The sequence below is a fragment of the Myxocyprinus asiaticus genome, chromosome 23 (genome assembly GCF_019703515.2).
Source record: "Myxocyprinus asiaticus isolate MX2 ecotype Aquarium Trade chromosome 23, UBuf_Myxa_2, whole genome shotgun sequence".
Lineage (NCBI taxonomy): Eukaryota > Metazoa > Chordata > Actinopteri > Cypriniformes > Catostomidae > Myxocyprinus > Myxocyprinus asiaticus.
Window position 1 is genome coordinate 32,402,032 of NC_059366.1, and position 15,845 is coordinate 32,417,876.

Genomic DNA, 15,845 nt, shown 5'->3' on the forward strand with positions numbered 1-15,845 from the left:
CTTCAGGCAGTAAAACTTTTTCTCACACCAGCTGATTTAGGTGTTCATAACTCCTACCCATTGAAGGTGTGAAGTTCCCTCCTTTGAGGAAATGTGGTAAACCTCCGTCAGACACACACACACGCGCACACGCAAGTTGCTGTATTGTGTTTATTGTGTTAGACGGTTGGCTCATTTTACATTGTTAAATCCTCAGATGTGTAGGCCATGTGTGTGTGTACTGTAGGTGCTGAGCTAATGATTTTTGACAAAATATTTTTAGCCTCATGAAACCTTAACCGAATATTTTGAATACAGAGAAGTGTGACCATATATGGTGATTTGTTTCTGGACTGAGGCAAACAGGGCTTAAATATGTGTGTGTGTGTGTGTGTCTGTGTGTGTGTGTGTGTGGGTGGGATTGGGTGGTATACAAGGACATTTTTTTAGGTTACAAACTGGTAATTACAAGGGTACTATGCTATAAATGTGGTTTATTAGGACATTTCTAGTGTCCCCATAATTCAAATCGCTTAAAAAACATACTAAACAATGTTTTTTTGAAAATGTAAAAATGCAGAAAGTTTTTTGTTTATGGGTAGGGTTAGGGGATAGAATCTATAGTTCGTACAGTATAAAAATCATTATGTCTATGGAGAGTCCTCATAAGGGTAGCCGCACCAACATGTGTGTGTGTGTGTGTGTGCACGCGCATGTGTGTGTGCATTTGTGTGTGTGTGATTGTGAGTATGAATGAGTGGAAAGTACTTTTTATTTGAGGTCTTCAGTTCCAAATGAAGAAAGACATTTTTTATACCAAGACTTGTCCGTATAAAGTTGTAGTGTCAGCCATCACTAACAAAAAATGTAGCAAAACTGTACCATGGTATTACCATGTTGTTTTGGACATGTACCATGGTAATAACATGGTATATTTTTGTTTTTGAATTTCTTTGGAGGACCATATAAACTATATATTATAATATAAAATGGATGGTTCCGACTGTACTTTAAATTCTGATGGGAAGAGCCACATTCAAAGCTGTTGTAGAATTCTACAAAAATCTCACCTTTGACCTCAAATTCTATACTAATGCAGCAAATTGTTACATTGCTTGGCAACTGTAAACAGGCTCTTGTGGCTTATTGCTTTAGTATATGAACAGTGCAGTAAACACCATAGACTCTTTGGGGGCGCTAGCTGATTTTTAAAGATGCACTCAGTAATTGTTTCTCAATAAAAAGTTTTATTCCTAAAGTAATTAATTATAATTTTGAAACGTATGTATAAAACCATGATCACTCACATGAGATTTATACTCAGTCATATCAGTAACCTTATAAAAGCTGTTTTATTCTACATTGAGTAGGTCCCCCCATGGGGGCTGCCATGTTAGGATCATATGACCAGCCGAATACTACTTGTTTAATCTCAGTAACTGCCCTGTTATTGGACATTTTAACTCATGAATTTTAAATTAATCATGGCTGACTGAGAATAGTGAATTTCTAAAATGGTATTTGAATCTGAAAACTATTGTGTTTGAATGATTCTGCATCCATGCCTCTAGGTGTAAGTCCAAGATAACATAAAAATTTGGTCCTACCAATGGTTACATTCTTGTATATGAATATATTGTAGTAATAATTCAATACCATGGTATTATCATCTGATTCCAGTGTAGAATGTACCACTGTCCTCAAATCTACCAAAATGAAACATTTTGGAGATGCTTCAAAGAATCTGAGCAGCTGAACAAAATGTATGTGTGTTTAAGAAAGAAGGAGACTTATGCCCCATTCACATCATCAGCGATATTGTTGCTTGGTGACGCTAGCTCTTGTACTGTATGTCAATAGTGGGCATTAGTTATTTTTAGTTTGTGAACGAATCTCTCTTTTTGAACAAATCTTTTTCATAAATGAATCGTTATTGTTCATCACCATAAACTGATTCATATTTCTTGTTCACTTAAGTCCCTTTCGAAGCCAATGAGCTCTAGTTTAAGAAGAAGAAGAAGCACGTCATTCATTCAGTTCATCAATATCGTTCAACAAGAAAAGAGACCGGATGAATCATGAATAAAAGTGACTGTTTACCACACATTAAAATGTTAAACTTTTCTTTACTTTGTCGTGTGTGTCACTGGAATTTGCTCTGATCATACTGATAATGAATGAGATCATCCCTCGTTGTCGTTGCATGTCGCTGCCGGTGTGAACGGGGCTTTATAAAAAAATGAGACATTGAGTAAAAAGCATATAAATGAATGTTCTCTTTTCTCGTCATTTTAATGCAGACAGAAACCATCACAGACAAGTGGGCAAAACAAACCCGTTATAAACACACAGACAGGTAGGCAGGTGGATGCATAGACATAGAGATAGAACAGTTTGTACTTTATGCCATAAAACAGAATGAATCAGAATAAAATACAGCTCTGCCAACACAAGCGAGAGAGAGATGATGAGTGTAAACTGAGTGGCCAGATGCTGTGTGTGTGCATGCTTCAGTATTTTGGTGTATGTCAGTGATCAGAGTGTTGTTCAGATGCTCAGAAGGAGGGAACAAAATGATGAGCATATGAAAGATAGAAAGATGTGTGTGTGTATGTTTGTGTGCTGGAGCTTACCCAGTTTATTTCTCAAATTTACAGTACACTTCTAAATCTACAACCAACACCTCTTGTAACGATGCTGGCACTGGCAATGACGATGACGAAGATGATGAGAACCCAAGTGCAGTTTATTTACAAACGTGATAACCAATAACCTTAACTACAAATGTGAAACATGAACTTGACTTGACATAAACATAACATGGCTTGACTTGGCTAGGAGCAAAACACATCCACATACATTCAATACTTAACGAAGGACAATGAAAAACATGAGGGCTTAAATACAAGACATGGGAGAACATAAACCAATGAACAAACAGAACTCCAACAAGATAATTAAACAATAAACCAATGAAAACATGACACATGAACATGGATGGAAAACATGAAATCACATGACAAGGGAATAGGAACTAAACTTTTCAAAATAAAAGACATGAATCAACAAAATACACATGACATATCCCCCCCCACTAAGGGGCGGCTCCCGACGCCCTAACACATAAACAAAACACGTAAAACATGACATAAATTCAAAGATCTGTAGGGAGCTGGGGGGGGAGGTCTTGAGGCGTGGGGCGTGTGACCAGGGCAGAGTCAGTGGGGGGTGGAGCCATGAGAGGCTCGAGGGGCGGAGCCATGGAACTTGGTGCCCGGAGAGTAGCCGAAGAATCAAAGGGCCAGGGTGGAGCCGATGGCAGGGAGGACCAAGGCGTTGCTGGAGACTTGGAGGAGCAAGGCGGAGCTGGGGGATTGGAAGATTGAGGTGGAGCCGGTGGGACTGAGGACCAAGGTGGAGCCGTAGGGAAGGAGGTCCCCGGTGGAGCTGACAGATCAGAGGGACGAGGGCAGCCAGAGGATCGTAGAGCCAAAGCATAGCCAGGTGACCGACAGACCAAGGAGGAGCCGGAGGGACGAGGGACCCCGGCAAAGCCGACAGGCTGAAAGACCGCAGTGGAGCCGAGGGAACACAGAGCTGAGGCGATGTCGAGGGACCGACAGGCCATGGCAAAGTCCAGGGCTCGGAGGGTCCAGGCGGGGTCGGAGGGCTGAAAGTTCCCCTTGTCTGCTCAGGAGAACTAAGGGTGGGTATAAGGGTGGGAACCATCTCCAGGTCCAACTGCTCAGGTGTGGCTGTGACGTGGCATGGAGCAGGCTGAGGCGTTACTGTGACGTGGCATGGAGCAGGCTGAGGCGTTGCTGTGATGTGGCATGGAGCAAAAGATGGCGCTAGCTCAGTGACCATGATGAGGAACTCTGGTTTGGCGGCCATGACGTGAAACTCTGGCTCGGCGGCGGCCATGTCGTGGAACTCTGGCTCGGCAGCGGCCATGACGTGGAACTCTGGCTCGGCATCCGCCTCCCCCACAGTGAACGTGGAACCAATGATCTGCAGGGCGAGGTCGATATATTGAGCCAGGCTGAGGGAACTGCGACCACCAGGCATCAAAGTGGAGATCGGCTCACTTAACCCCACCCTAAAAATGTCCTTGAGAGCGACCACATTAAAATCCACCTGGCTGGCCAAATCGCAGAAGTCCTCCACGTAGTCCACCAGGGGATGATTCTCCTGACGTAGCCATATGAGCTGAACTGCTGGGTTCATAGTAGGTCAAGTAACGTCAAGTTCTGTAACGATGCTGGCACTGGCAATGATGATGATGAAGATGATGATGATGAGAACCCAAGTGCAGTTTATTTACAAACGTGATAACCAATAACCCTAACTACAAACGTGAAACATGAACTTGACATAAACATAACATGGCATGACTTGGCTAGGAGCAAAACACATCCACATACATTCAATACTTGACGAAGGACAAAGGAAAACATGAGGGCTTAAATACAAGACATGGGAGAACATAAACCAATGAACAAACAGAACTCTAACAAGATAATTAAATAATAAACCAATGAAAACATGACACATGAACATGGAGGGAAAACATGAAATCACATGACAAGGGAACAGGAACTAAACCTTTCAAAATAAAAGACATGAATCAACAAAATACACATGACACCTCTATTATTTTTCTGTCGCACCATCCCTTTCTTGTGTTCCTCATTCCATTTTTCATCATCAACATTGCTTATTTTATCTGTTTCTCCTGCAGAGTGTGTGTGTATGTCAGATGTTGCATAGGTATTAACTGCTAGTGTTAAATGTTAAATTTGATTAGAGTGTTAAAATCTGACAGAGCGTAAATTATCTGCCAGTAAATGGTCATGTTGATTTATGTGCACACATACAGTGCATCCGGAAAGTATTCACAGCGCTTCACTTTTTCCACATTTTGTTATGTTACAGCCTTATTCCAAAATGGATTAAATTCATTATTTTCCTCACAATTCTACGAACAATACCCCATAATGACAATGTGAAAGAAGTTTGTTTGAAATCTTTGCAAATTTATTAAAAATAAAAAACGAAAAAAAAAAAAAATCACACGTACATAAGTATTCACAGCCTTTGCCATGACACTCAATATTGAGCTCAGGTGCATTCTGTTTCCACTGATCATCCTTGAGATGTTTCTACAACTTGATTGGAGTCCACCTGTGGTAAATTCAGTTGATTGGACATGATTTGGAAAGGCACACACCTGTCTATATAAGGTCCCACAGTTAACAATGCATGTCAGAGCACAAACCAAGCCATGAAGTCCAAGGAATTGTCTGTAGACCTCCGAGACAGGATTGTATCGAGGTACAGATCTGGGGAAGGGTACAGAAAAATTTCTGCAGCATTGAAGGTCCCAATGAGCACAGTGGCCTCCATCATCCATAAATGGAAGAAGTTTGGAACCACCAGGACTCTTCCTACAGCTGGCTGCCCGGCCAAACTGAGCAATCGAGGGAGAAGGGCCTTAGTCAGGGAGGTGACCAAGAACCCGATGGTCACTCTGACAGAGCTCCAGCATTTCTCTGTGGAGAGAGGAGAACCTTCCAGAAGAACATCCATCTCTGCAGCACTCCACCAATCAGGCCTGTATGGTAGAGTGGCCAGACGGAAGCCACTCCTCAGTAAAAGGCACATGACAGCCCACCTGGAGTTTGCCAAAAGGCACCTGAAGGACTCTCAGACCATAAGAAACAAAGATTGAACTCTTTGGCCTGAATGGCAAGCATCACGTCTGGAGGAAACCAGGCACCGCTCATCACCTGGCCAATACCATCCCTACAGTGAAGCATGGTGGTGGCAGCATCATGCTGTGGGGATGTTTTTCAACGGCAGGAACTGGGAGACTAGTCAGGATCGAGGGGAAGACGAATGCAGCAACGTACAGAGACATCCTTGATGAAAACCTGCTCCAGAGCGCTCTGGACCTCAGACTGGGGTGAAGGTTCATCTTCCAACAGGACAGTGACCCTAAGCACACAGCCAAGGTAACAAAGGAGTGGCTCCGAGACATCTCTGTGAATGTCCTTGAGTGGCCCAGCCAGAGCCCAGACTTGAACCCGATTGAACATCTCTGGAGAGATCTGAAAATGGCTGTGCACTGACGCTCCCCATCCAACCTGATGGATCTTGAGAGGTCCTGCAAAGAAGAATGGGAGAAACTGCCCAAAAATAGGTGTGCCAAGCTTGTAGCATCATACTCAAAAAGACTTGAGGCTGTAACTGGTGCCAAAGGTGCTTCAACAAAGTATTGAGCAAAGGCTGTGAATACTTATGTACATGTGATTTTTTTTTTTTTTTTTTTTTCGTTTTTGATTTTTAATACATTTGCAAAGATTTCAAACAAACTTCTTTCACGTTGTGATTATGGGGTATTGTTTGTAGAATTGAGGAAAATAATGAATTTAATCCATTTTGGAATAAGGCTGTAACATAACAAAATGTGGAAAAAGTGAAGCACTGCGATTACTTTCCGGATGCACTGTATCATTAATACATGCATAACAAATGAGAGTTGTTTATAATTGCATCTATAACCTGGAACTTAGTTCCTGCAGGCCTGACAAATGTTCAGCTTATTCATTCATTTGTACCTTGAACATCAACATGCCTTCAATTTCTTTAGAACAAACACTTTTCGCGATGTCCTCTCTCTCTCGCTCTCTCTCTCAATCTCTCTTTGTGTGTGTAAGTGTTAAAGAAGCTATTGGGCCCCTGCTTCCTCAGGCCTTGTTGCCATGGCGTTGTGACTCACAGTGCAGGGTGATTATTCCATAGCTGCTAGCCAGGAGAACAAAACACACACTCTCAAAACACACAGGAAATTCGCCATTTTAATCAGTCACTTTTGTGATTGTGAAGAGCTATGATTAATTTGCAAAAGTGACTGATATTTATACGCGTTATGAGTCTTTCACATGACTTGCATCGGCGCTGCATAATACATTGAAATCTATGAAGTGACGCCACTTTACACCAAACTGTTTTACATACACGTCTTTGCTTAGAGTACAAAGCAACAAGACATATTTAAAAATCGTCAAAATTTGTGAAGAGATATTGAATGTCACACAATTTCTTTTAATTAAATATTACCTTATCGTTTATGAATATCAGAGACCCCAGTTATTGAACTAATTTAAATTCACCAAGAAAACGCTTAGACCTAAATATAAACGAGTCCTTTTATTACTTTCTGCTATTAATGAAACTGACAGTTTTTTTTTTTTTCTCTGTCTTCCAAATACGTTTTCAATGTTTATTGTGTACATCTCCCACTTTCTTGCATGGCAAACTCGTAAAATCACCCCTCCATGAAGCTTTCTGCAATGTTTGTCGTGTGGAGGGCAATACGGTGCTTGACGCTGGCATTGAACGGAGTGTTGACGCCTTGACTCAACTCATGTGAAATGCGCTTTACAATGACTAAAGAACATTATGAAACTCAAAACTATTATAATTAGGCTACAATTGTAATCTTTTCTGATAAAAGTCGTGCTCAGCAGTTTAAATCTTTAGGAAAATGATACCGTAGATCTGCTTTGTTCTTATAATTCTTAAACATTCTACTGAAGTTAGTAGATTTGTAGTCATGCAAGTTTTAATGTTGGAGAAGGTAAGGACATTATTGAAACTCACTATTATTAGACTGTTATTGTTGTCTTTTAAGATGAAAAATCATGATCAAACTGAAGGAAAATTATAGATCTGCTTTGTTCTTTTAATGCTTAAACACTATAACGTTTCTTGGTAGATTTCAGTTGTGAACATCTCAAAATGATTCAATGACTCGCTCATAGCACACAAAACGCTCATTTGTCACCACCTAGTGATATCTCCAGAAGTGGTCACTGAACTAATCAGTTATTAAAATGTAACAAATTTGTGACAAAAGCAAGCCACATGAACATACCTTTTATTTTTGCAGCTAATTCTGCACAATTGTGCAGTTAATTTGCTATACTTGAATTACTAAAATCGCTGGAATTGGTGCTTTTAGCTTATTCTTTAAAAAAAAAAATCCCTGGAAAAATTTTTCGTGCCGTGGTATTTTTTATTCGTAAAAAGGGCAACATGTCATAGTAGTGAAAAAATGCTGATATAGAGTATGGATAGAGTTATTGGAGTTTATTACTGAATTAATTTCTTTAACCCTATGACCTTGTGTTATTAATAGTGCAAAACCTCTTCCTTATAGAAAGAGGTCCCTCCATCAGTGTATTGGATGGCTGGATGGGAGAGAGTGGTTGTCTAGTAGATGTGCTTTGCATGGTTGGTGTGTGTGTGTGTGTGTGTGTGTGTGTGTGTGTGTGCGTTTTACCTGGAAACGTTATAAACACTCACATAGTACATGTACACACACATACAGTGGTGTGAAAAAGTGTTTGCCCCCTTCCTGATTTCTTATTTTTTTGCATGTTTGTCACACTTAAATGTTACAGATCATCAAACAAGTTTAAATATTAGTCAAAGATAACACAAGTAAACACAAAATGCAGTTTTTAAATGAAGGTTGTTATTATTAAGGGAAAACAAAATCCAAACCTACATGGCCCTGTGTGAAAAAGTGTTTGCCCCACCTGTTAAAACATAACTTAACTGTGGTTTATCACACCTGAGTTCAATTTCTCTAGCCACACCCAGGCCTATTTACTGCCACACCTGTTCTCAATCAAGAAATCACTTAAATAGGACCTGTCTGACAAAGTGAAGTAGACCAAAAGATCTTCAAAAGCTAGACATCATGCCGAGATCCAAAGAAATTCAGGAACAAATGAGAAAGAAAGTAATTGAGATCTATCAGTCTGGAAAAGGTTATAAAGCCATTTCTAAAGCTTTGGGACTCCAGAGAACCACAGTGAGAGCCATTATCCACAAATGGCAAAAACATGGAACAGTGGTGAACCTTCCCAAGAGTGGCCAGCTGACCAAAATTACCCCAAGAGCGCAGCGACGACTCATCCAAGGGGTCACAAAAGACCCCACAACAACATCCAAAGAACTGCAGGCCTCACTTGCCTCAGTTAAGGTCAGTGTTCATGACTCCACCATAAGAAAGAGACTGGGCAAAAATGGCCTGCATGGCAGAGTTCCAAGACGAAAACCACTGCTGAGCAAAAAGAACATTAAGGCTCATCTCATTTTTGCCAGAAAACATCTTGATGATCCCCAAGACTTTTGGGAAAATACTCTGTGGACTGACGAGACAAAAGTTGAACTTTTTGGAAGGTGTGTGTCCCATTACATCTGGCGTAAAAGTAACACCACATTTCAGAAAAAGAACATCATACCAGCATTAAAATATGGTGGTGGTAGTGTGATGGTCTGGGGCTGTTTTGCTGCTTCAGGACCTGGAAGACTTGCTGTGATAAATGGAACCATGAATTCTGCTGTCTACCAAAAAATCCTGAAGGAGAATGTCTGTTCGTGTCTGTTCGAATCTGTTCGTGACCTCAAGCTGAAGCGAACTTGGGTTCTGCAGCAGGACAATGATCCAAAACACACCAGCAATCCACCTCTGAATGGCTGAAGAAAAACAAAATGAAGACTTTGGAGTGGCCTAGTCAAAGTCCTGACCTGAATCCTATTGAGATGCTGTGGCATGACCTTAAAAAGGCAGTTCATGCTCGAAAACCCTCCAATGTGGCTGAATTACAACAATTCTGCAAAGATGAGTGGGCCAAAATTCCTCCACAGCGCTGTAAAAGACTCATTGCAAGTTATCACAAACGCTTGATTGCAGTTGTTGCTGCTAAGGGTGGCCCAACCAGTTATTAGGTTTAGGGGGCAATCACTTTTTCACACAGGGCCATGTAGGTTTGGATTTTGTTTTCCCTTAATAATAACAACCTTCATTTAAAAACTGCATTTTATGTTTACTTGTGTTATCTATGACTAATATTTAAACTTGTTTGATAATCTGAAACATTTAAGTGTGACAAACATGCAAAAAAATAAGAAATCAGGAAGGGGGCAAACACTTTTTCACACCACTGTACACACACACCTGGGCTGGATTGTGTGATGCCCAGATGGAGGTTGGCAGAAATGTGGTTGAAATGCCAGACCTCAGGTGGCATAAGGCATAACACACACAGCCATTTGGGGCATGTTTTTACAATATAGTGTTGCAAAAATGTATATAATCCTCTTCACAGACACATACACTAAGGCATTAGCTTTGCAGTTTTTGATTACTTAATAAGCAGACAGGTACAATGAGTTCTGTGTGTCTGCATGTAGATTTATCTGTGTATTTGTGTGTGTGTGTGTGTGTGTGTGTTTGTGTGTGTGTGTGTGTGTGTGTGTGTGTATGTGTGCGTGCGCGTGTGTGTGTGTGTGCGTGTGTGTGTGTAGTTATTGCTTAGAGCACCATTATGCCTCAAGTCATTAAGACTGCGGATATGCTATTTGAGTGTGTGTTAGTATGTGTGTGTGCATGTTTGTGTGTGTGTGTGAGAGAGAGAGAGAGAGAGAGAGAGAGAAAGAGAGAGAATCCTGATGCACCTTCATTAGCGCTATATGTAAATGAGCTGGCCCACGTCCAGAGGGGTCACAGACATTGCTACATGATATAAAGACTGAAGATAAAGATGACACAAATGTGTGTTTGTATGTGTGCACTGATGTTCTTTAGTATTATTTGTAAGCAGAGTGACATTCAGATACTTAGACAGCTCATAGAGAGAAACCAATTAGAATGTGAATGACATACGGTTAGCCACATTGTTTTACGGTCAGGTTTTAACTGTGTTATTTCAGTGTTATTATATGTTATGCAACAAACGGCATTCCACGAATGCTGATGCGTAACATAACTGCACTGTGTGGGACACACTTCACTGTTTGTATCACTCCGCTTGTCTGTGTTTGGTCAGTAGGCAAGATAACTGTCCAAATCATGTCTAAAATGTAAGTTATTAAATTCTTGTTTATGGAACTGTTGTATAAAAGCAAAATCACATGTGTAATCATGCTTAATCATTACCTGCGGCCGTAATCACAGCCATGCTGATATTTAGTACAACAGTGCCACTTTTGCTCATTTGATTTTGCTTGAATATTTAGTTTAGTGTAGTTATCTTTACTTGACAGTGATGGTGTCTTACGTACATGTTTTTTTTTTATTTATTTTTTTTTCTGTTTGCTTGTGTCCATTTGCTTCTTGAATAATTTATAAATAATTTTGTTTGTTCTTCAAGGTTCTGAAGTAACTAATACAATTGAAAGCTGTCTATGTTCCAGTCCACTATACTTACACAACCATGAAGTATACACACACACTACTCACTCACACAGAACGTCTCTTTTCTCTCTGTCCGTCCAGCACAGCACATGTTGTTTTTTTCTCTCACTTCATTTCCTCATTCACATCATTCCCACTTTCTTTTCTACATCTGTTATGTGTGTGTGTTTATTTTCAGTTTTGGCCATGCATAAAAAGGGACATTATGTTTTTCCTTTAGGCCAGAGAGGAGGAGGGCGTTCCACACCACAGCTTGTCCAAAGACACGCCCAGACTTGTCCTCAAGACAAACAGCGACGTGCTTGTAAGATATTAACTATTCAACACCCCCAAATTAGAGAATTAGAAATAACATACACATATTGATTAAGTATGATTAACCTGCAGTTTTGATTTTAGAGAAATGGTGTGATTGTGGTCATGTCTTAATCCAAAAGTCATAAGTCTTAATTCTAATATCTAATGCTATCAAGAACGAGACCTCTCTAAAACTGACCTTTGCCCCCTTAGTTAAAAAACATCTGGGGTGAATCTCAAAATCAATCAAGAACATTTCATATTGGGTCATATTGAAGACTATTTTAGAACCAATTAGGATTTTTTTGCATTGAAACAGCTGTTTTATGTCAGTTAGGCACCACCCATGATCATCACAATAATGCAAAAAATAGTGATATATTATTTAAATTCTAAAGTATTCATACACAATGATTTTTTTGTGTCTGTACAGGCTGAATTTTATAACTGTATTACAGTTCTAAAAATATTTTTTATAAACAATTTTTCCCCACTATTACTGTAATGATATTTTTGGTGGAAATGTGCTTAATTGTGCAGAAATGCAAAAGAAAAAATCACAATGGTTTTTAAATAGTCTTCATTTTCTTAATGCAAAATATAATTTATCTTTTTTCTTTTTCTTTTGACTTTGGGGTGAAATATGACTTGGACATTTCTTCATGTGATTCACCCTTTAAGTCATTTTATAGACCAATGGAGAACGGTTTCAGCTTTTGTTGATTAAGACTTAGCTCTTGGCACAAGACTTGTCAAATCACCTGCATTTTAACCTAAATTAGTTTATAAGTTGTTCTACTTATCCACTTAATTAACAGTAGAAAAAGTTTATGCATTTCTGACATTCAATTTCTCATGCTTTTGTGTAAACATTGTCAATCTGCATTGAATGTGACTGTTTGCCACATGAATGGTCAAGCGGTGTGTCTATGTGTTTGTGGAATAAGCATTAGTCTGGTTGAGAGCAGACACATTCCGTGCTTGATGGGAAAAAAAGCATTAGCACCTAAACTTCCTCACTAACATTGAGTTGGCAGTCATACCTTAGCAGGTAATTACAGTAAAAGAGCGTAGAGCTACTCACAGCATGGTCACGGACATAGGCTTAATGGCCAGAGCAGAAGTAAATGACAGTAATTACCTCTCAACCATGAGAGAGAGAGAGAGAGAGAGAGAACAAAGCAAAATAAAGGTGAGTGAAAGATTAAGAGTAAGAGAGACAGAGAGAAACAGTGGATTGAGGGGGGGGGGGGAGAAGCCCATTAGGGTAATGTGCAGTAAAATTTCTCTTAGAGTGCCGTGGCTCGTTAAGTAGTCTCCATCTGTCTCGCTTTTTAAACTTAGGAAATATGAAAATAATTTATCATTGAGAATATCCAGGCACGCCTTGAGCTGGTCTGACTCTGTGCATGTTAACTGGCACAGTCAGAGCTCCCATGTTTGAAATGGAGCGAAGGCTTCATTAGAAAATCACATTGATTGACAAATGAGTGGCACATTTCAGCCGTATTTCTTTCCACATCATTCCACGTCAGGAGCGCAGCCAGCTCCTTTCAAATCGAACCAATTCAAGTAATGCTTTAAAGATTGGATTGCTAATTCCAAATCAGATGTATATTTGTTTGTAGATTTTTCTAATGAATCAAATCAATTTGATCTCCTAAATGGCTTTAAGTGGAGTCAAGCTTGATTTGTTCCAGCTGGTTCTCAGTCTGAAGTCAGATTTTCATTCCTCGGCAAATAGATAGAAGCATTATTTCATTCAGAATGAGTTTATTCAGCATCGACCTGTTTCTCTCACAATAAGTTGGTCCAATACTTTCTCAGTAGAGCATTGAAATGATGACATTACAAATTAGATTTTTAAGCCTGACTGTCCGCATTGTAATATTGTGAGTGATGAAATCTGATTCTTTGTTCAGATAGTGTAGTCAGTATATCCACATAGGTTGCTATAGAAATGATGTAAGTGTGAGCACAATGCCAAGAGGCTTTCCTCTACAAACACACTCTATTTAAATCAATTTAAGTATTTATTCATTTGTGTAATGTCCAAATCAGCTAACTCTTCCACTCTTTCACCATTCACTTTGTAATGAATGTCAGATAGTTTGCTACTGTACATGTGGAAATATTTTTACATGTTGTTACATGTTGCGTCCTGAATTACAAAAAATATTCAAAAATACACACACACACACAGATATATACATTATATATAATTCTGTTATTGTTTTTTTGCTGTTTAGAGTTCAGACTAAAGACAAAAATTAGATTTTTGCTTCTTATCTGAAAAAAGCCATGAATCAGTTTGTAATGTTTAGAATATATATATATATATATATATATATATATATATATTTTCTTTTTTTTTGGGGGGGGGGGGGGTTTGTTAAAAAACATTGGCATCTAAATAACTGAGGTTATGGTGCTGAACAGATCAGGGCTTGGAAGTAGACTTACTGTGTCTTATTTTGTAACTATTCTGTGTGTTTAGTGTGAGCGCGTCTTATTCATGCCAGTGATTCCTCATGATCGAACTTCCTCCATCCTTCCTCAATTTTCTTCTTCTCTCTTTCTCTTTCTCTCTCTCTCTCTTCGTGTGACGAATGTAGGGCTGGGCGTTATGGCAAAAAAATAAAATCTAAATTTTTATCAAACTTATGGACGATTCACAATAAGATTTTTCAACTTTTAAATATACTCCAACATGATTCAAACTGTATGTTCTGTATCAGAATGCAAGGCAACTTGATTAGAGAAATCCAAGTGCTTTTCATTATAGGAAACAAAGGTGTGCAAGAAAAATGTACAAATGCACGACAGGGGGAAGTTGTCAACAGAGTGTGAATGTAAAATAAATTAAAATCTAATAAACCCAGATGTTCAGAAATAATAGAACAAGAAAACTGCAAAATAATTCTTGTAATTCCTGCAGATAGAGACGTGCCCTCTAGCGGTTCATGCTGAGCTGTGCAGCAATATGAAATAATTTACCATTATAACTAGCAAAGTTTGTCAAAATGATCACTTGCCAGGTGTTGACTATAGATGCAGTGCACTTGAAATACGTCACAGAACAAAGTAATAATTAGCAATCTACACCGATCAGCATTAAAACCACCTGCCTAATATTGTGTATGCAAAATCTCACTTTCTCAATTTAAAAAAAATAAAAAATAGTGTCAAAATGCAAATTTGAATTAACCAGAAAAATCGGAAAAACCGCCCAGCCCTAGATGAATGTCCATCACTGACAACAGTGGCATATGATACATGCCTTCATTATCTTCCTTGTACTGTAACTCTGGCTTTGGCAGTCAATTAACCAGCCTTAAGAGAAATCTCTGTCTCAGCAGTCCACTCACCAGGCCTTAAAACAATTATATTTACATTGCGATTCAAGACATTTCATTGGCAATAATCAAAGGTTTAAATAGCATTAGTACACAACAGTAAACAAACATGCCTAATAGGTATGAGTAGGTTTTAGATTGCCATTGTTTGCAGGTTTAATGGTTTGAAAAATAAGGAGAGAGTATGTTTCTAATTTATGGGTCATTATGGCATGGGGTTAAGAGGTGAAATTCAGTTTCTTCCTAATTTTGATCACATACACATGGCAGCAAAATGCAGTTGTCTCCTCTTCTAAATGCTTAATCTCATTCAGTATAAACAGAATTTGGTTTTCATTAAATCTGTGTAGTATGTACAGAGGCAGACTCTACCAAACTAGTTGTTAATGCAATGACGTAATTAGCATGAGATTACAAAATTAAAACGGGGTTAGCTAACAACTGCCGGAAGATAGTACATCCCTGACGCTTATATTATTTAGTTCATAAATGGCGAGTTAAAATGTTGGCAGCCGTGTTTCCATGTTACGAGATGCCAAAACATTGCTAATGTAATTATTGTCATGCAACATTCAAGGGAAGAACCCAATTGCAAGAGGTAGCAGGAAAAAGGCCAACTGAGATGGGACTGGTGGGACAGTTCAAGAGCAAACAATGGAAGGCCAGCAGGACAGGAGAGCAGGCAACCGACCAGGGAGGTGCGGGTGGAACCAGCCAAGGGGGAGGCTTAAGGAAGGGAGTAGGGTCCAGCGGCCGATGAGGCGGCTCTAGGAAGGGAACAGGGTCCGGCAGCCGGGGAGGCGGCTCCAGGAAGGGAGCAGGGTCCGGCGGCCAGGGGGGAAGTGTTGAAAGGGTACCGTCCGCTAGAGACTGGTCAGACTGGGAAGCAGGCACTAAGGACTGGGCAGGCAGGGTTGTGGCCGCTGGGGAGAGGTCAGGAA

The 15,845-nt window shown here is 39.7% G+C and overlaps 1 protein-coding gene across 1 annotated transcript in view; it reads left to right on the forward strand.

The window, feature by feature from the left end:
• LOC127413979 (sine oculis-binding protein homolog A-like) overlaps positions 1 to 15,845 on the forward strand; it is a 56,905-nt gene that overhangs the window by 35,118 nt on the left and 5,942 nt on the right. Inside the window, exon 7 of the mRNA XM_051651588.1 lies at positions 11,472 to 11,555. Within this exon, the coding sequence (XP_051507548.1) occupies positions 11,472 to 11,555 (84 nt within the window). The remainder of the gene's footprint in view (positions 1 to 11,471; positions 11,556 to 15,845) is intronic.